The sequence below is a fragment of the Neolamprologus brichardi genome, chromosome 10 (genome assembly GCF_056152115.1).
Source record: "Neolamprologus brichardi isolate AB-2024 chromosome 10, ASM5615211v1, whole genome shotgun sequence".
Lineage (NCBI taxonomy): Eukaryota > Metazoa > Chordata > Actinopteri > Cichliformes > Cichlidae > Neolamprologus > Neolamprologus brichardi.
In genome coordinates, this window is record NC_142113.1 from 26167972 (window position 1) to 26188777 (window position 20806).

General features: G+C 38.2%; 2 protein-coding genes across 2 annotated transcripts; both read left to right on the top strand.

Annotated features, from left to right (window-relative positions):
- The first annotated feature begins 6496 nt into the window (after positions 1–6496).
- Positions 6497–11225, top strand: styxl1 (serine/threonine/tyrosine interacting-like 1). The gene is made up of 8 exons (XM_087846912.1): positions 6497–6761; positions 7480–7541; positions 7709–7808; positions 7988–8121; positions 8657–8802; positions 8908–9005; positions 9551–9663; positions 9837–11225. The coding sequence occupies exons 1-8, from the start codon at positions 6497–6499 to the stop codon at positions 9996–9998; spliced, it is 1080 nt and encodes a 359-aa protein (XP_087703038.1). The 3' UTR covers positions 9999–11225.
- A 1394-nt stretch (positions 11226–12619) lies between these two features.
- Positions 12620–19653, top strand: tmem120aa (transmembrane protein 120Aa). The gene is made up of 12 exons (XM_006785079.3): positions 12620–12794; positions 14318–14436; positions 15297–15428; positions 15995–16054; positions 16163–16258; positions 16460–16549; positions 16808–16873; positions 17020–17081; positions 17676–17768; positions 18666–18730; positions 18869–18937; positions 19085–19653. The coding sequence occupies exons 1-12, from the start codon at positions 12702–12704 to the stop codon at positions 19196–19198; spliced, it is 1059 nt and encodes a 352-aa protein (XP_006785142.2). The 5' UTR covers positions 12620–12701; the 3' UTR covers positions 19199–19653.
- Positions 19654–20806: the final 1153 nt, after the last annotated feature.

Consider the following 20806-nt stretch of genomic DNA (forward strand, 5'->3'; position numbering starts at 1 on the left):
CAGAAGCCCTTCCCTCCCCCATCCAAAGCTCTTCACAACTCCCCGCAACCTCAGTCTGGAGAGGGTCCTCAGTCTATGGAAAACCTCCTGCATGGTGCCAGTTCCAAAGACAACGTACACAAAGGAACCGAATCACTTCAGAACTGTTGCCCTGACTTCACACCTAATAAAGACACCTGATATAAGAGTCATGTTTGTAATTTCTCCAGTGCCTTCAACACAATCCAGCCCGCAGTGCTTAGGGGGAAGCTGCAGGGAGTGCAAGTGGACCATCTGTTGTCCACATGGATTGTTAACTACCTTACTTACTAGTAGACCCCAGTATGTGAGGCTGTGGGACTGAGTGTCTGAGGTGGTAGTCTGTTACACAGGGGTCCCACAAGGAACAGTACTTGCCCCTTTTCTCTTCACTGCAGACTTCAGTTATAACACAGACATTTGCCATCTCCAGAAGTTTCCAGACGACACCGCCATTGTGGGTCGGGTGTCAAAGGGAAACTAACTGGAATACAGGGAGTCATTAATGACGTTCTCAGCTGGTGTGAACAGAACCATCTTTGCATTAAGCCAGCAAGACAAAAGAGCAGGTGATTGACTCCAGCAAGAAGTCATCCCCTATTACACCAGTGAACATCCAGGGTTTGGACATTGAAATGGTGGGGGAGTACAAATACCTGGGTGTTCACCTCAATAACAAACTAGATTGCTCCATGAATACAAATGCTCTTTACAAAAAGGGTTTAAGTCATCTTCACCTGCTACGGCGGCTGACATCCTTTGAGGTGAACAGGACTTCTAGGGACGTTTTACGACACAGTCGTGGCATCTGTTTTTTATTATTAAATGCTGTGGTCTGGATTGGCAGAGAGGGACTGGGGAAACTAAGCTAATATCCATCATGGACAACACCACCCATCTCCTGCATGAGACTGTATGAGCAGCTTGTTCAGCAGTAAACCCACAGTGAAGGAAGGAGCGCTACCGCAGGTCATTCTTGCCAGCAGCTGTTAGACTACCAGTTTAACATGGTTACTCATCATCGGTTTAATTGCTGCTACTCATTGCATCTTGTTTGTACACTGTATATTTCACCAGTATTCATACATTCTCTCCCCCCCCCCCCCCACACACACACACACACACACACACGTGTACATATCTGAACACTTATTTATGCATATGACTTTCAGTTGCTTATGTCTATATTCCTCTTGCTATAAAAGCTATGTAACACCCAAATTTCTCATTCGTGGGATAATAAAGGCTTATTCTAAATGAAGGTGGCCCTGTTTGAAAATCTCTACAAAATTGATGGTTTGACACAATCACTCATCTCAATCTGAAGAGGTACTGCATGAATTGTATACAACTGATAAGGCTGTAGTGATTAAAGATGTCTGTACAAACTGCCTTTCTTCCCTTTCAGGAGCAGCAGGACTTCTTGATATTTAACGGTCTCCTGATGGAGCAGCTCCAGTATCATAGCCCAACCTAGACACAAAAATAAGAAATCATCCAACTTAGTCGTGTAAACTTAAGTAGATTTCTATTGATACCTCCACCCCAATTAGACTCTGCTTTCTGATGTGAAGATGGGGTTTTTGTTTGCCTTACACAGGTTTCATACTGGCCTATTTGTCTTAATTGCTTGTGTAAGGAGAGAAGGGAAAAAAAAAAAAAAAAAAAAAACAACTGCTTTTTACACCCATGTTCCACATGTCTTGCTGATTGACTTTGTCTGAGCAGTTTTGTGCAGCTTCCATAGCATGATGCATTAACTGGTATTTTACCAATTTATTCCCCTCTCTGCTGCCCTTATGGGTAGAGCCATTGTGGAACTGAGTGCAGCAGGTACTTTGATAGAACAGATCTTCTAGTTCCAAATTACTTTATATTCTTTGAGAGATACGATAGACCAATTTGTCAGATTTTAGGTCAAGTCATTTGTAACAGTTTAAAGTCTCAACTTTTTGACACAACACCATCACTTACGGCTATGACTGGACACAAGCACTCCTGATACAACTGCGGTCAAATCAGATTTAGAATTTATAAGAGTGCCATCTGTTGTCAGAAAGTGACATTGCAGGCAACTGTCAGTATGGGACATTTAAGGTAGAGTAAAGGGACAAACCAATTTTGCTCATTATACAGGATGTCCTGCTAAAACAGAAGAGTTCACAACCTTCGAAACAGCCCAGCATGCCTCTCTTGCACCACCATTTCAGCATGAATAAACTGTCCAGATTTCTAGAAATGAGAGCTACTCTATCCAAAGTAGGATGAATGCCATCTCTCCCAACAAGACTAGGTTCCCCAATCTATAAAGGCCATGTGTTTTTAGACACCACTCAGACTGCAATACGAGAACATTCAACTAAACATGTCACTCCTGGTCTGATTTGGGAGGGGACCAAAAAACAAAAACAAACAAACAAACAAAAAAAAAAAAAAAACACCACGAAAGTCCAACAGCGTTTGGCAATGTCACACTTAGATTCAATATTAAATTTGGTGAATTCCAAATGACATAACCAGGTGTCATTACTGCAGCTACATGCAGTGTCTGCAATGCAGACAATGGCTACAGGTCACTATAAATTCAGGGTCATCTGTAGTCTGCCTTTATTTCAACAAACAGCACAATGGCACCACAGAACACATCAGTCAAGCTCTGCAAGGCAACCAAAAGGAAGGCCAGTTCTGAACAGGCCTTCAGCAAAAAGACAAGGCTGTCAGAGTCTGTGACAAGCAGGGGAGTTGGCGAGGGGCCTTTGGAATACAAGGAGAATGATCCAACTTCATCCTCGGTGAACACTGGCAGAGGTATGCTTGAAATTCTGAATCTCTCAAACCACATTTTGTGCTTAATTTAACACTCATTAAATACTTAATCTTAGACATTCCCTTATGTTAGAGTTCAGGTAACACTGGTACCATATAACAATTGTCCTTTCTCACACGTTATGAAACCAAATTGGTTCTTGATTGTGTCCATTCAGCTGAATTTGAAGCCAGATACATCCAGGAGCATCAACTTTGTGATGGAGGATTTGGATCAGTGTTTGCTGGCTATCGTAACGCAGACAATTTAGCAGTAAGGATCGGCACATGCTTTTCATGAACAGAATGCAAACTAGATCATCCTGAAGCGCTAACAAAATCCTGTTTCTTGTAGGTGGCCATAAAACACATTCCAAAAAACAAGATTTTTTGGGAAAACAAGGCAAGTGAGCAACACCAGTTACTACTACTCGGATTCATCACTGAAGTTTATTTATGAGTTTGAGTAAAGCTCATCCTATCTTGATTTGGTGGTGATACAGGCTGAGGATGGAAAGTGCCTTTCAGTGGAGGTGGCCATTATATTGGAAACTATCAAAAAAAGGAATTACAAAAACAAACCCCCCCCCCCCCCAAAAAAGTTTTATATATCACCCTGGGTCAACAAAACTGAATCAGTAAACGTGGTCATCCCAGCTGGACATTTGTCAAATCTGGGAAGGCGCTTAAAGCACCAGGCAATCAGGGAGAGAAGGACAACTGGTGCCCAAGCGAAAACCCCTTGTGATCCGTTGTGTCAGGAGTATCAGAACAGTTGAGACATTTTTTCTCAACACAATGTCTTTGTGCCTTTTAAACTCCAAAACACACTGCACCAAAAATTGGTCCACCCCAAGGATCAGGTCCCCCAGTACAAACAGTAATGTAGTGTACGCTGTTAAGTGCCAGGAGGATTGCCATGATCGGGGAAGCCAAACAACCTCTGGCAAAGCAGATAGCACAAGACAGAAAAACGAACTCGTCAGGCCAAGACTCTGCAGTCTATTTAGACAGCGGCCACTGGACAATTCTTTCGATGAGGATGTACACATCCTGGACAGAGGAATGTTAGTTTGAGCAGGGAGTCAATGAGGCCACTTATGTGAAAAGGGAAAGACCATCTCTGAATCGAGGATGGTGCCTAAGGGTACATCTGTCAACATCTTACAATGCTGTGATTGCAGCCATTTTAACTCTGAATGGTACTCATGGCCACTGATCAATGGTATTTGATCAATGTCATGACAGTTTGCATGTTAATGATCAAGGAGTTGACCTCTCAGCCCATTGTTCATTTAGTGGGCTAGTTGTGCAAATGTACTGTTTATAAGGTTGGGAAAGCCTTCAGTCAGCGAGACTAAAGTAGTCACTTAGATGACTGAAGAAACATTTCTCTCACTGAGAACACCCGTCCAGATGAACAGAATCAACCTTTTGAGAGTCATAAATGAACAAGTGGACTTGTATTGAATGAAAGCCTTTCCCTTCACCTATCCCTGCCAGCCGAGCTAGAGGCTCTTGTTTGACTTCCATAGGTTTCACACATTTTCAAACTTAACAAAATAAATAAATAATAAAAATCACCTTAGTGGGCAAGTCTTTGGATCAGTGTTTTAATTTGCATGCATGCTTATAATTTGATTTTTTGAAAAAAAAAAATCGTAGGGATTATTAAAATATTCTAAAATAAGCAGTATATCCATGTTTAATTCTGAAATAGTGTGTCAATTTGAATGTAATAAAAAGGCCAATATGTCAACCAATATGAAATTTCTATTTCTACCTTGCAAGCATGTTTTGCTAGTTTTTTGTTTTTGTTTTAAATAGGAGACTTAAGATTTTGATGAATTTGTTTATCAGGGTAACAAAAAACCAAACACAATTACCCCCCACAAAGGATAAGCAAGCATGATGGCAAAAAACTGAGCACTAATGATCCACATTGACCTGATAAAATTTGATATCAGACCTGTGTTCTGCATTCTCTTGAACACCGAGAATAGAACATCCAACCAGCATAATGGCACCTATCAAGGTTTGCAAGGACACCAAACCAAAAGGCCGAACTGAATTATAGAATTTAACATTCTAAATTTTAGAAAGGAACAGTAAAAGTGCAGGAGTCAACCAGCATGCAGCCCATTTCAGTTGTCCCCGTTGTCTCTCCACACTTTAACTTCTTATTTTTCCTTTGTTACTTTATTTTAACAGCCTTCTCTCAAACAGGTGGGTTGACAGATTTTGTTCTTGGTGCAGTGGCACTGTTACTGTCATCTAGGAACGGGACCATGGCACAATAATTTAAAAAAAAAAAAAGTATTTATTTTTATATTTAATATCATTAATTTAGTTCAGTCGGTTACTGTTCTTATTGTAACTATCACCACATGATTAATAAAGTATTCTGTTCAAATGCAGGTTAAACAAAGCTAGCCTTAGAGAACAGCAGTGATCCATAATGTGCAATTTAATTAGAGCTCTCCCACTGACTGCTTACCAAGAAACTAACTAATCTCAACCCTAGTCTTCATGCAGTTACTTGCAGTGGGTATTTATGCACTGAAAACCACAAGAGTGAGAAAGGCAACTGTATAAACAGCAACCCCCTCGAGTCTAGGGATGTGCCCCCGAGACAACTGCTCTGACCACTTTCACTGCAACACTACCAAGAGTTTATGAATGAATCCCAAAGGAGAAACATTCCTTCATCCTACCAGGGAAAGCTCCAATTCCTACCTGTGCACACCAGACAATCCATGCCATCATTGTGGTATTAAAATCACCAAGTCTTAAGGGAAGAGGCAGAGATAAGGTAGGGTTGCTTTTTGCCTTCTAAGATCAGCATTGTTTTTAGGAAATATAGAAGGACGGTGAGCAACATAGGAGTTGCTTTGAATCACGTTAACATCTCAAAGAATAAAAATCCCTCTCAATTTCTTATTAATTGCCCCTCATAATTTTAACAGCAGTGTTAGCTGAAATGGCACCAATATTTGCCACTTAGCAAGCTTAGAGGGTAAATGAACGTTTACCCTCAATTTTAATAGTCCAGAAATGTTTTAGAAAGATTTCCAAACGTCACTCCAAACAAGTATATTGCAGAAGGATTCGTAAGACTTCTCAACACACTGATGTTAAGTGAAAGCAAGAAATAGACATTTTAAGATTAGCTAACAGATTAGCTAACACTTAACTTCAGATTAAAGGGAGAAACTCTTCTTTCTAAATGCCTTTGTATGGACTCTGTTTGCATTTGTACTTTGGGAAATCATTAAAAAAGCTAGTCGGTGAAGCTAAGATACTGTTAAGCTACTATTACAATAGATGTTTAAGTCCTTAATTTTTTCTAGAAATAACATACAGAGACAGATAACTAAGAGTCATTAAAAACACTTAACTCTTCCTGGGTTAAGCATTTCCCCAAGGGTCAGCGGTTCAACGGACTCCCAAAACAGTGGAATCAGGATGCAACTAGAACACGTCTCCCAAAATTAAAAGTAAAATAGGCTGCAGCATGCTTGGCTGAGTCACGAGCTACACTCACCAGCTTCCTCACTCCAGAACAATACACGCCTGTTCACTGAGCTCCTTTAAATACTTTCAGGCTCTCCCTCCCACAGGTGCAGTCACTTACCGTTCTACACTGCAGAATCTACATCATCGCCAACGCCCAATGAGCGATAACGCTGAATTGCTTAGCGACAGAACCCATACAAAAAAAGCGGAAGCGGACGTGCTACTTGTATCTGCGTTTACCTGGCCGGTCAAGCTTTTCGGATCTCTTGCAGACATTAGTTTTCCAGTTCAGTGTTTTCTTGTTATAGCTGTCCGTGTGATGGCTAAAATCGTGATGTGTGAGACGCTTGAGCTCTACAATATCCTCAATCAGTGCCGACGTGTGCCCAGACTCGCAGAGATCAACTACCTGTGTTTGATTGGTAAGAGAAAATTGGCCAGTACCAACATTTGTCTGGTTAGATAAGTCCTATCCTTAATTACTCTATGTGCTTGTCTATGGGTATGAGTGCTATAGCACATGCTTTTTGTTTCTTTAGGAGACTCATTCTCACAACTTTCTGTGCAGATCTGAAAATAGTAACAAAGTCTCAGAGAGCAAAAGATATTATACCCAATTTTGTTCTGGATGATTTTATACTTTTATCAAAACCTTGCCCATTAGCGCAAAAAACAAAACAAACCCGCAGGCTTGATTTAGAGTAAAATGTAAAAAGTGTTCAAACACAAACATGACACTTAATGGATTTACTTGTAACTTTATACAATATTATATTTTGCAAAATAATTTATTTTCTTATTTCACCTGCTCCCTTTAGCAGGGGCGCCTCCAGTCTTTTTATAGTGGTGGCCATATGGGGGCCAACAAAAATATTGGGGTGGCACATTAAAAAACGGAATTTCCAGTTTTATTATGTTGTTGTCAAATATAGGCAAAATTACATATATCTCAAAAAAAAAAGAGAGAAAGAAAAGAATTGATAATGATTGACAAATACAAAAGTTGATATCACTAAAAATATGAAAACCAAATAAGATTGTGAGATTGATAATAATCTGTTTTAATTGATTGATTAATTGATTGATAAACTTGATTCCGTTAGTTGTAACTTTGTTGAGTGTTGTATGTCTCTGTTCCAGATGCTAATGAAGCCAAAGATTACTACAGGAGTCACATCATAACTGCTAAAAATGCTAAAATGGTATGGCTATCATTGGGTCCACAGTTGACATGTGTCTGTCTGTGTGTGTGTGCAAAAACCCAGAGCTCAAACTACAAATTTCTCCTGTACATTTAGTCAGGCTTTAACCTTTCCTCTAAACTTTTTGCACACGACTGTACCAAAACTTTCAAATTGACTTTTTCAAGGACTCAGAGGGGACATTCCTTCTTCCAGAGCTGGTGGAGGTTGAAAGTATGCGGCATGTGGTGGTCTACGACAACAACACAAGCTCTTTACAGGAGCAAGGTTAGAGTGGTATATAAGAGAGATTTCTTCAGAGCAAGTCCACTTTTATGCATTTTATTTGCATTGTTGTGCCAAAAGAAAACAACTGGTTTCCTGCAAACAAACAAAAATAAATAAATAAAAGCTGTATTTCAGCCTTAAAAGCAATGCTTATTGTTGCTCTCTCCCTGTGATTACAGGCAGAGCAACTTCATGTGCCCAAGTGTTCGCTAAGGCTAGCCTCAATCCAGTCAAGATATTGAGAGGAGGCTTTCAGAGATTCTCAGCTCAATACCCTTTTTTGAGGACTGAGAAAATCCTGAACACCATCATGGTAGAACTCTCCTAAAACACAAACATTCCTGCCATCATTTTTTTTTCTCACTTTTTTTCATCAATTTAAGATTATGTTGACACCTATATACAAATCTTCCATCAACATTCCATTAATTGCCAAATTACATATGTTGCAATATAAGGTAACATAAGGCCAGTGTTTAGCGGCTACAGGGCAGTTTCTTACTCATATGTGTTCCCACATATCCAGCTAAAGTGAACTGATTCCAGTTTCTGCCTAATAAATATAAAATGTGTCAGGTAATTATTGCACTGCCACCTTGCATGCAATAAGTTTCCTGTTTGACACCTACTGGTTAACCTGGATGTTTACCCTTTTCCCAAAGTACTCCAGTTTCCTGTCATGGTCCAAAGACATGCATGTTATGTTAACCGGTGATTATAAATTGGCCTTCAGTGTGGATGGTACCATTGAGTATTTCTGTTAGCCCCATAACAGCTGAGATAGGCTCCAGTCTAAGCAGTTTGGAGAATTGTTGTAATTGATTGTATATATCTGTGGGCTACCTCAGGAGCTGGAAAGCCTTAAGATTTACCCAGTGGAGATCTTAGCAGGACTGCTGTACATGGGTGATGAGAAGCAATCCATGGACTCCACTCTTCTCAAAGACCTGAAAATCGGTGCTATCGTCAGCATCTCAGAGAGTAACACTCTCGAGTAAGGCTGGGCTGGATATTGAGTATTAGAGAGAATAATTAACATATTGCTTTATAGATCTTATTTGTTGTTGTTTTTTACTCTTTTAAATTCCTTCAAATCAAGGTTCATGAAGGAGATCCATACCTTGCTTATCACCCCTGTGGCTGACTCAGTGCGGTCTGATTTATATTCAAGCTTTGAAAGGATCTGCAATTTTGTTAGTAAGTTGTTCCTTTGCTTTCATTAACAAGACGTTTAAAAATCTGAATTTTATAATTTAATTCATAGAAGTCAGAAACCAGTGAATTATAGGTGTCTGAATTTCTTCAGTTGGGCAAACTCGAGAAGGAGAACAGAAATAATTATATAAAATGCAGTTGGCTGTCTTAGTTCAGGTAAAAATTTCAAGATCTCAAACTAAAAAACTGATTGCATATTACTCAAATTCTGAATTATTTTGTTATTAATATGTAAAAATGCAACAGCTTCAAGACTGTCCATCTGAAAGACATGCATCATGTATCATGAATCCAGAAGTCATAGCTTTAACTTAAAATCACAGAGTGTAACGTTAACTTACTGAATGTATTTTAAAAAGAAAATTATTATTTGAGGCAATGTGTATTATGCAATGCAATCCATCCACCACAAATTGTAATGAGTGATTTCAGATTTTTCTAATTTCTGTCTTTTGTTGCTATAAATGTAGTAAGTGTTGCACAGAACAGGTGTTGCAGAGGACTTTCTTATTATCTCCTGCTTTCAGGTTCCCACATCAACATGGGCTCTCGTGTCCTGATAGTTTCCAGGCAAGGCAGAAGCCGCGCCAGCGCAGTGGCCATTGCATTTCTCATCCATAACCTCAAATACACACTAAAGGCAAGTTTGTTTCGTTCAGTTTAGTGGCAGTGTGTGCACAAAGTGTGGCTCTTGTGTCCTCAAATGGCAAGAAAAATCTGATATTTTCCAAAATGGCACCAAGAAAGAACTGATCCTAGTTATAGAAAGTACAGTAAATACAGTGCATAATGATGTTGGTTTAACTTTTTCAGGAGGCCTGGACGCATATGCTCAAATGTAAACCCATCATGAGGCCAAACACAGGTTTTCTGCAGCAGTTGTCCAACTGGGAGCTTCACACTTTGGGAACAACAACGACTGATTTTGTCTCGATCACATTTTTAACAAAAGAAGAATTTTTTTTAGTCATCTGAACTCTGGATTCTGTATATGTGGCCCATGTAACATTTAAAATATCTGATATACCTACATTGACTGCATGTAAGTCTGTAACTTCACAGGACCTTGGTTTTTAATCCATCCATCCCTTCTCTTCCGCTTATCTGCGGGGAGGTCGTGGGTGCAGCAGACTAAGCAGAGAGGCCCAGACCTCCCTCTCCCTGGCCAGCTTGTCTAGGGGAACACAAAAGCGTTCCTAGGGCAACCAAGAGGTATAATCTCTCCCGCATGTCATGGGTCTGCTCCAGGGCCTCGTCCTGGTGGGGCATGCCCAGAACACCTCACCCAGGAGGCGCTCAGAAGGAATCCTTGTCAGATGCCCAAACCACCTCAACTGCAAAGCACAGGCAGCATCAAAGCAAACTCCAGACTGGAACAAGGTCAAGACCCTCTCCAGGAGACTGGTTCGAGAGACCAAGCTGTGCGTTGAGGTCAGCCCGACTATATCTAGCCAGTACCTCTCAACTTCACGCACTAGCTCAGCCTCCTTCACCACCAGAGAGGTGACATTCCATATCCCAATTGTTCGGTAGCCCGGTGATTGTTCTTTCAGGGTCTCCGCCCCTGCACACACTGCACCCTACCCCATAGCACCTCCTGTGGGTGGTGTCCCCTCTTTGGGCTGTGCCTCCACCACTACCACCACTACCATTACCACCGGGGCTGGCTCCAGGGCAGGGCCCCAGTAACCCTGTAACTCTATCCTGGGCAGGGTGAACTGTTCCCTAGATTTCACACTCACAGGGGTTTTTCAATCGCTCTTTGTCTGGTCACTCACCCAGGAACAATTTGCCATGGTAAACCCTACCAGGGGGCAAAAGCCCCCTGACAACATAGCCCCTGGGATCCCTTGGACACAAAAACCCTCTACCAAAATAAGGCAGCAATTCAAGGAGGGGACAGGGGAATTGTATTTTAATTAAGATACAAATTAGGTTCATTCAGTATTAGTTCATATTGGATTGAACTGTTTAAATAAATACACTGAGATTTATTGGAAATGTTGAAAGTATTGAAATGGCCAGTGACTTTAAGTAGAAATTTGATCCAAAGCAATAAAATCTCCAAACATTCCCTTTCATCACAAAATTTAGAGTGTAATTTAAAGGATCAATTTCAAGTAAATTACTTTCTTTCCTTTTAAAACTGCTCATTTAAACAGTTCAGAAATGGTTAATAAAACTGTGTTTAAATAAACTTTTCTAAATAATGAATTTCTCCATTCATTATTCATTATTGCCTTAAATGCAAACATAACCTTTTCACCATTTTTATGGATTTTTAAGGTTAAAAAGCAAACATTTCAATTTCAGGTGTTGATATAGTTTTACAATACACAAGGATTTTAAAAAAAAAATCTTCTTTTTTTTTGTTTTTTGCTTTCTTTCTTTTTTTTTTTCTTTTTTTTGTATTTTGCAGAATTTAAAGGACCTGGTTTGTATTGACAAAGGTTTTGTTGATTTAGGTTCTTAAATGGCCCTGCCAGAGGCGCTTACATTATTGACGGTAACACTTTCCCCTATTTGCACAGTTGCACAACGTCACCTCTAAAAATACAGGCCACAGGCCAAGTGGTGTGCAATTTATAACCCTGGATTTTACCTTTCTGGTGAGAGAGTGCCTTCTCTGTAAAATCCCAACTGAATAGTAACATATAATATTATTATCTGTGTTTCTGTAGTTTCTAGCATGGCTAGGATTAGATGACAGTTTAGGGTAATGTGGCAAACCCGGCTTATTAGCTTGGTTAGTTTGGATGGATAAAAAGCTGTTGTATTGCCTGAAAGATATAACTCAGGGCACTATTTCCTGATGTGACAAAGCGGCTCTAAAGATGCTAGAGCTGATTGGCTGAAAGGGGAAACCGAAATGCCAGCCTGACATCTGATTGGGGTAACTAGTTACAAGCCTATGATTAACCGGATGGGACATAAAAAAAATAAAAGCATACATTTTTAATCCTTGAAATTAAATAGTACTGTTGTTAGTGTAAAGTGGTTTTGGAGTGAACACAGTAATATATTTGGACTTTATAGGATTACTGCTATCTATACTATTTGAAAAAAAGATATATATGAAATTATTCTGTAAGCCACCATTCGAATACATTATGTTCATAACAGAGCAGCAATGAAATAAGTAAATGAAATTACAAATGAAGTTAAATTAAATTAAAACAAAATCATGTTAAAATAATAGACTTACAAATAATGGTGGTTTAAGCCAAAATCAGACAAACACACAGACACACACACACTATAATTACTGTGTTTACATAATGTGTGTCCTTCTACCTTCTGTTTTTATTTATTTATTTATTATTTTTTATTTATTTATTGGGGGGGGGGGGGGGGGGGTTGGACCATCGGTGTCAGTAACAAAAACTCACTGAAAGTACCCCATAAATCACTTATTCATTGGAAACTAAAACATAAATTAATAAAATATTAAACCGCAATTAGTTACATCACATTTGTAATTATGTTTAACTAATGCCAATTTACGTATTTTATTAATCATCCGTTTTGAACTGGGAACGTTAAAATACCTCGAGACCTTTATTTTGAAGGTGCTTGCAGGAAGTAGCGCTTGTTTATCTGTTAAGCTTTAATTCTGTCTGGTGGTACAACTGTTGCTCACTCGAGTGTGATTATTGACCAACTCCGCGAGGTTTCCTGATGCCAGAGGGAAAAATGTTGTTCAGTCCAGGTGGTTTATCTGAGTGCTTACACGAATGGGAGGATTTAGAGAAGGACTACCAACAGATTCAGGTATTTTAAGTAAATGGTGTGTCCACCCCTGGTTACCCCTAAGCTAACAGTCGGGGGTAGGTGGGGGAAACTCACAGGCTACAGAATGAGGGGCTCGCCTTCAGCAGCTCAAGATAACTGTCTTGTGACAGCCAAGAGATGCAGAAAATGTCATTGAAACTTAAGCTTAATTCCTGCGAGGACAACAGCCTCTTTTTTTCCTCCACCGTGACAGCTGTCACACTGTTAAAGGAAGAACCTCGGGCTATGGGTGTTGGTTTGTTGTTATCGTTGAGAGCTTAGATCCGTTACAGTGCGCATATATTGATATAGGCCTGGTTAGTTGTCGTTTATAGGTGTGGTGTTAATATATAACTAAATGGCAGGCACTGAAATACGTATGTCACTTGTCAAAGGAAGTGTTCAGGTCCTAAACCAGCATCAAGGAAAGAAAAACTACATTTAAAAACACAATTGTTGGAGCAATATACTGAATGTGAATTTTGGTGTAACTGGAAATTTTACATTTTAAAAAGGCGAGCATTTTAACTGCAAGACAATGATGCAAACACATAAAATAGATTTTATATATTCAGTGTGTCTTTGCTAAGATTAATACATTGAGACAGAGTTTTTTGAGTAGGTCTGTTTATGCTAGTAAATGTAGCACAATACACAAATATTTTTCTAGGTAACTTGTCTTACCATGTCAATTTACACATCATATTAGAGCAGCTGTGGCTTGGGTGGTACAGTGGGTTGTCTACTAACTGGAAGGTTGTTGGATCAATTCCTTTCAAAGTATCCTTGAGTGGGATACTGAATGCCAGATTGCCCTCTATCAATATGTGTGTGTGAATAGTAAAATGCAAAGTAGTAACTGCTGTCTGCAGTTGTAAATTCTGCGTAAAATTGCATCACTTTCCGTCATATACAAGAGGGCACAACCATTTCTCTGTCTCTTGTGCAATTCTAATTGCTCAGTTCTGGGAATTTGCCACAATATGAAGCCAAGGGGGAACATTTTTATTCCTGTGCCCAACTTTTACAGAATCAGTTTACAGAAAAAATTGGCAGTTAAAAGTGTCTCAAACTTGTACAAACTGTGATAACCAGTCACATGTTTTCTGGAAAGCAACATACTGATTATACCTACCTCAAATATATAGTTAAATAATTAAGGTACAATAACTTATTTAAATGCTTTGGAAGACAGATTTTCTCATGTAATAATTTAAAATATCTATGAAATGCCAAGAATCCATTAACAATAAATCAATGATTATTACATGATAACCCATTTAGTAGCCTGTATTACCATTAAAGAAAAAAATGCAACAGCATCAGAGTCTTTGGTTAATTGTTAATTGTCCCTTGGGGATAAATAAAGTCTTTCTGATTCTGATTCTGATTGGTTAAAGCTTTGGTTGGTTTTTATCTTTTTGTGCCCTTCCTACCTCGCAGATTTCATCATAATTAAAACTTTTGCATTACACCATACATATTTATATTATCCTCTGGATTTTTTTTCTTTTTAACCCCAGGACACCCATCGTCTATATAAACAGAAACTTGAGGACGTGACCAAACTGCAAGACAGCTGCTCAAACGCTATCGCACGTCAGAGGAAGAAACTGAAAGAGCTCACTGTGTCCCTAGAAGAGTAAGTATTGATCAGAAATGAGACAAGATAACTTGTGTGTGTGATGTTTTTGTAAAAGCATTTGTGTCATCAGCTCATTCAGGATACAGAAGCCCAGATTGTTGCTGGGACAAAAAATGAATTGGGTAGGAATTTATTCTGGCTTTTTAGTAGCTGGTTGTTTTCAGGGACTTTTTTCCATTTTCTCCAATATTACCAGACATGCTTTTTAAAGAGTAACTGCAGCTTTTTATGTTTAGTTTTGCAGTTCAGTATTAATTGGCATTTAAAGAAGCTTTGTTTCTTTTTAAAAAACTTCAGCTGGGTGTTGGAAGACTTTGTGCTCTACAAAAAAACATGAACTTAGTATGACAGATATGGTCAGTGGGAGTATAAATACAAAAAAATGTGAGGACTTTAAAAGTCAAGTAAGAGTTATATTTGAATGTACTTCACATAATACTTTCTTCAGATACTAAGGGTTCATAATTCAGACTTTTTAAGTTCATGGATATATCATTGTTTGATTTGACACGCTCATAACATGGAGAGTGTTACTATTAAAGCTGGGATAGGTAGTCATTTTTGCCATCACTGAGCAAAAAATTTATAATCTTTCAACATATTATAATCATGAGTGCTAAGGAGGAAATTAGACTCCTGCACCTCCACTGAGTTCTCAATCTAGCCTGCAATAGGAGGATCTGACCAATTGCAGGCATTTTCCAAAGGAGGGCATTATTATGGATTATAACTGCCACAACAGAATCACAACCTACCTCGTCCACAAACTGGATCTAAAATCAAAAGTGACTCTGTGAACATCTCCTTACATGCATGAAACCTAACAATTGGCCTAACAATTTTTTTTTTTCCATTAGATGCAAATCAAATTCTTCAACAGCCAAATTAAGTCCAGAGGAGAAGGATGCCATCGCAGAAATCGAGGACTCCATCAAAGACAGAGCACATACTTTCTTTGAGATGGAAGCATTTCTCCCCAAGAGGAATGGGTATGATTCTAAATGAGAATGATAAATAGCTACAATTTTTTGTCCAAATGGAAGTAAACAAGGAAAATGTTTAAAGTAGAGATGGCCCGATATCACTTTTTTATGTCCGATACCGATATCATAAATTTGGATATCTGCCGATACCGATATGAATCCGATATAGTGCATTATTTAATCAATAAAACAATAAAAAAAGAGAGACGGACTCGCGACAGAAAAGCCAATCAGCTGATCATTAAGCAGTTTCATGATTGAAGTAGCAACAGGAGAGGGAGAGAGAGGCAGTCGCTCCTTATATCGGTTGTTAAGCTTAGCATGGGAATGCTCCGACGTGCTACGGTTATGGGCCGAGTTACGCCGTGTCGTAAGTTTTGTGAGGTGCTTTTTTGATATTTAATGGATCGGATTACATTTTTTATTTCTCCGATATCCGATCCAGTAATTTCCGTCAGTATCGGATCGGTCCATCTCTAGTTTAAAGTGGATGAGTTTTGCGTTTTAAAAACAAAACATATTTATATAAGATTTGAGGACATTTTGGATAACTAATACCTTTTCCTGTTTAGGTTATATCTCAATCTTGTTTTAGGAAATGTCAATGTAACACTCCTCAACAAACAGTCAAAGTAAGTCATAAGGGTCTTTTTCTTCTTCTTTCAAACCTAAAAATGCCTCTTAAAGTGCGGCCACATGAGCACCACAATAATAATCTTTTCTATTTTTTCATGAAACAGATTTGCCTACAAAGACGAATATGAGAAGTTCAAACTGGTCCTCACTGTCATCCTCTTTGTATTCTCTTTTACGTGTCGCTTTTTGTTAAGCTACAGGTATGATTTCCCACACCTTATTATTGTTTTGTTTCTTTTGAGTTGGTTTTCATGAAACTTGTGGATGATGTTGTCAGCTCGCTCATTATTGGCAAATGTTTGTAGCAGCAAGTAGTAAATGTTGAATTATCTGCAAATCCACTACAGGTCCCATGTTAATGTATAAAGGAAGATAATCATCATCATGTTTGTTGTTTTTAGAGTCCTAGACGCCCTGTTCAACTTCCTGTTGGTGTGGTACTACTGCACTCTCACCATCCGGGAGAGTATCCTCATCAGCAACGGCTCTAGGTCTGTGACCGTTTTATTTCCTCTGTCTCCACTGTTTTTGTTTTAATGATAATAGGAGATTATATGCAAAGGCTTTGTAATAAAGCAGGGCACTGTGAACTACAGAAAGCCTTATTCTTAAGCCTTCCTGTAACTACTGTATGTGACCAGTTATAATGACTATTATTTATTTATTTATTTTGGTTTATCTTATTTATGAGATGTTATTTTCTTGTTGGTATCCCGTCTGTAATCCTTCAATCTTCCAAATTGTTTCAGGATCAAAGGCTGGTGGGTTTTCCATCACTATGTGTCAACCTTCTTGTCTGGAGTCATGCTCACTTGGTGAGTGATGTTTTTGCACTTTTATCACAGTTTTAAATTATTCAATAATACAATAACTGTTTGCATCCCTGCTATCGAAATCCTTTCCTTTTTAAATGACATACATATTATGTGGGTGTGCTTTGTTTTTATGTCCTTGTTGACAGGCCTGAAGGTGCACTCTACCAGATGTTTAGGAACCAGTTTCTAAGTTACTGCTTATACCAAAGTAAGAGACTGCCCCTGTTTCATTGACATGCTTGCAGTATGAGTTGTCAGGTGATGATTTTGTCTTGCAAACTCTTAAAATGAAGCTGAGCCTTCCTAGCAGAACTGCATATTTCAATTTAAGGATTCATTCAGGCCTAAATTATCCAATAATTTACAACTAATGCAAACAAAAACTGAAAAAAAAAGAAAAGCATAGAAAGCATATTTTTCCTATAGTTATTTAAATATCTTGTGGGGACTCGATTCTCATCATGGGAAGCATCATAAAAGTGCATAAAAGCTGTATCTGTCTCTGTGCTAGTATAGAGACCGAAACATTAGATCAGGCACCTGGAATGTGGAAATGAATGCACTTTAATAAAGAATTTTATACAGTTAGGGCTATATGCACAAGCCTCAATCAGGAAAGCTATATGAATGTACTCATTCTGATGTGTTTCCTGCATGCATGTCACTCTTACACGGTTAAAGTGTGTAAACTGTTGATAATATTCAAAGTAAGCAAGTCTGTTTGTGGTTTGTCCTCGTCTCACTTGTGTCACTGATATCTTGCCCAACAATGAAGTCATACATGCACTTCTCTTTCTTTTAGGTTTCATTCAGTTCCTCCAGTACTACTACCAAAGTGGCTGTTTGTACAGACTCAGAGCACTGGGAGAGAGACATAATATGGACCTTACAGTGGGTGAGTACACCAGCTTGTTATTTATATTCATAAATGACTTCGAAATAACGCAAGCCGAAGAGGAAGGTAGTACAGAACAAGATAAAGCATGATATATTTGTCTGGCTGATCTTGGCATCTGACTTCAGGGTGTTACAGGTGGTACATTTGGTAATTTGCTAATAAATTTACTGAATGATAAAGGTATGTCTGAGGCAATGGAAACAGTTGAGATTACATTTTAGCATCACCACCAGGTTGGTTATGCTGCCTGACTAAAAAGTTTAAGCCAGAAACTGAAGTTCCCGGACTGGCCACTTGAGGCAGGTTTCAAAAGCAAGTTTTCACAAAAAACCCCTTTGTTCTTTATGGATTAGTGCCTTTTATCAGATAAATAAGGAGTTTTGCTTCAGTTTAGGCAAGTGAAATTCTCTATGTTTACATTTATTTTTGCATTGTAGTGTTTAACTTTTATCAATGCAGTTTACTTGCTTTAACAGATAACTTATCAGGGTACCCTCACATAAAAAGACAGTCATCTCTTGATCCTAAAAAAGCTAGCTTTAAGACTTCACAGTGTAGAGTCCAGAAACAAAGGGGTGATTTGATTGGCATGTTGGGAACTTCCATCGTTGATATACAGTCTGTGATCTAGATGTGTATTTTCTGCACCAGCAGCTGGTTTATAGTTAGACTTGTTCAAATGTAAAATGTTTAACTTGGCACAAACAATATTCTGATCCCTGTACTATCATGTTTGTACATGATAAGTATTTTTAAATCCCAGTGTCTCATTTACATATTAACATCTTATTTTATGTCAGCTGTGTACTATGTCAATATTCCTCCTACACACATGCATCGTCTCAGCGTCTCTCTTAAACGAGTGCCTCTCTTCTCTCCCCTCTTTGTGTTCAGAAGGTTTCCAGTCCTGGATGTGGAGAGGCTTGACCTTCCTCCTGCCCTTTTTGTTCTTTTATCATGTAAGTGGCTCTTTTCTGTAATACTGTGAACTCTTTACTAGATTTTTCTTTTTTTAAACACTAGATACTAAATTAGAAAATTCTTGCAGGAACATGTTTTAGGACATTTTTGACTGTTAACTATTTGTTCTGTTACAGTTTTGGCAGCTTTACAACAGCATAACACTCTTCAGGATGTTTCAGCTCCCAGAATGTAAAGAGTGGCAGGTTTGTACACCAGAGCTTTCACAAGTTTGTTTTTTATTTATTTATTTATTTATTTTATAAATGAGGTCATTAAGCAAAAATCATAAAAGGCATACATTTTCTGTATTTAGAATTATTTGTGTGTATTATTTTTGTTTATCTTGCTAGGTTTTCATGTGCGGCTGCTCTTACTTGGTCCTCTTCATGGGAAACGTCTTCACCACGCTGGCAGTGGTTTACCAGAAATACATGAACAACCAGGACAAGTCTAAAAACGTGTAAGACAGTAATCCTTAATGAGACGGCTTCTCCAATTCTCCAAAACTCCGTCCTATATATGGAACGGTAAATTCATATAATTACAATCACTTTAATGTTTTCTTAGGAGGAGCACGTGGTCTCTATTATTGCCCATGTGTTTACATATACAGCTTCTTCTATTAATTTGCATCTGATTTGTAGTCCCTTTCATTTCATATTTCTCCAAATGTTGGTCAGACCACCATGTTAAAGTATTGTCACAATGACTTACTTAAAAAGAAGTAATCAGATACTTTGGTGGTCTTAATAAGTTACACTGTGAGATCGTTGAGGCAGAATTATCTGTCTCTCTTGGTTAAACAGCTTCTTATTTACATTGTATTTATTTAGGAAGCTCTAAAGTTTCTCAATCCTGAGCTGCTTTGTATCTTAGCCTTAAAGAAAGTGCATTGCTGAATAAAAAACACTCCGCCATCCTCCACGTGTTTTGGGTTTTAGTACTATGCAGGGCTCATAACACACAGTGAAATATTAACTCTTTATTATGCTGCACTATTGTCTCTGTGTACATACGTGCCTCTAACGTGTCTTAGGTACAATTTCATCCTGTAGTTCTGTTTCTGACATGTACTTTTAAACATTTTAATGTTTTTAATTTAGCATTTTAATTGTAACAAGTTTAAAGGTTTTATCACTTAAGTTAGGTGCATTTTTTTTCCTTGAATGATTTATATGACAGTGTTAAGTCACTTAACAAACAAAGAATGAAAGTGATCAAGTGCAAGGTACAAATAACATTTTCAGAAAGCTTGGAGAACTATTGCTCACAAACACTTAAAGAATAAAACCATCTGGCTCCTGGAAGCAAAAAACGAAGGATGGTTCAAGACTGTTGCAAATTTCTGTATGCTATAAAGCAAAAGGAAGCTCTCTTACCTGAAAATTGAAACAGATTGCACATTTTAATATGGTGACAGCAATGGTAATGTTAAAGTGTACAGCTGTTGTTTGAGAAGTTTTGTTTGGTACTGCAATACCTAAACTGACCACAAGATGGAAGCACTGAATTACACTAACTGATGGTGAACACACTGGACCCAGCTGCAAAAAGACTGCATACATTATTTTATTTTATTTTTATCTTCTTTTTTTTTTTAAATTTGGACAACACACCCATCTTTTGAGGTGTGATCTTTCTGTGCCTTCTGGGGCTGAAGTGTTGTTTAGGTGCTGTCAACACAGGCACATTGTTCAGAATCAGTGCTTTAGGTGTAACACTGGACTCAGAGATAAAGAGTAATGTCGACAGTAGACTGAGGACTCTTTTCATCATTAGTCTGGCTTCTTTAATGCTAGTCACATAAAGATCCTCACTGATAATGCTCCTTTTCAGGCAAAGGTCATGCTGTGAGTTCACCTGTGGTGAACTCTGACGATTTGATCTAGATTTGGATCTTATCCTTGATTTTGAAAATGGAAAAATGGAGTGGTTCAATAAAAAAACATGTTCTGTCATTAATATATATATATATATATATATATATATATATATTATTATTATTATTATTATTATTATTATTATTATTATATATATTTTTTTTTTTTTTTTTTTTTTTTTTTTTTTTTTTT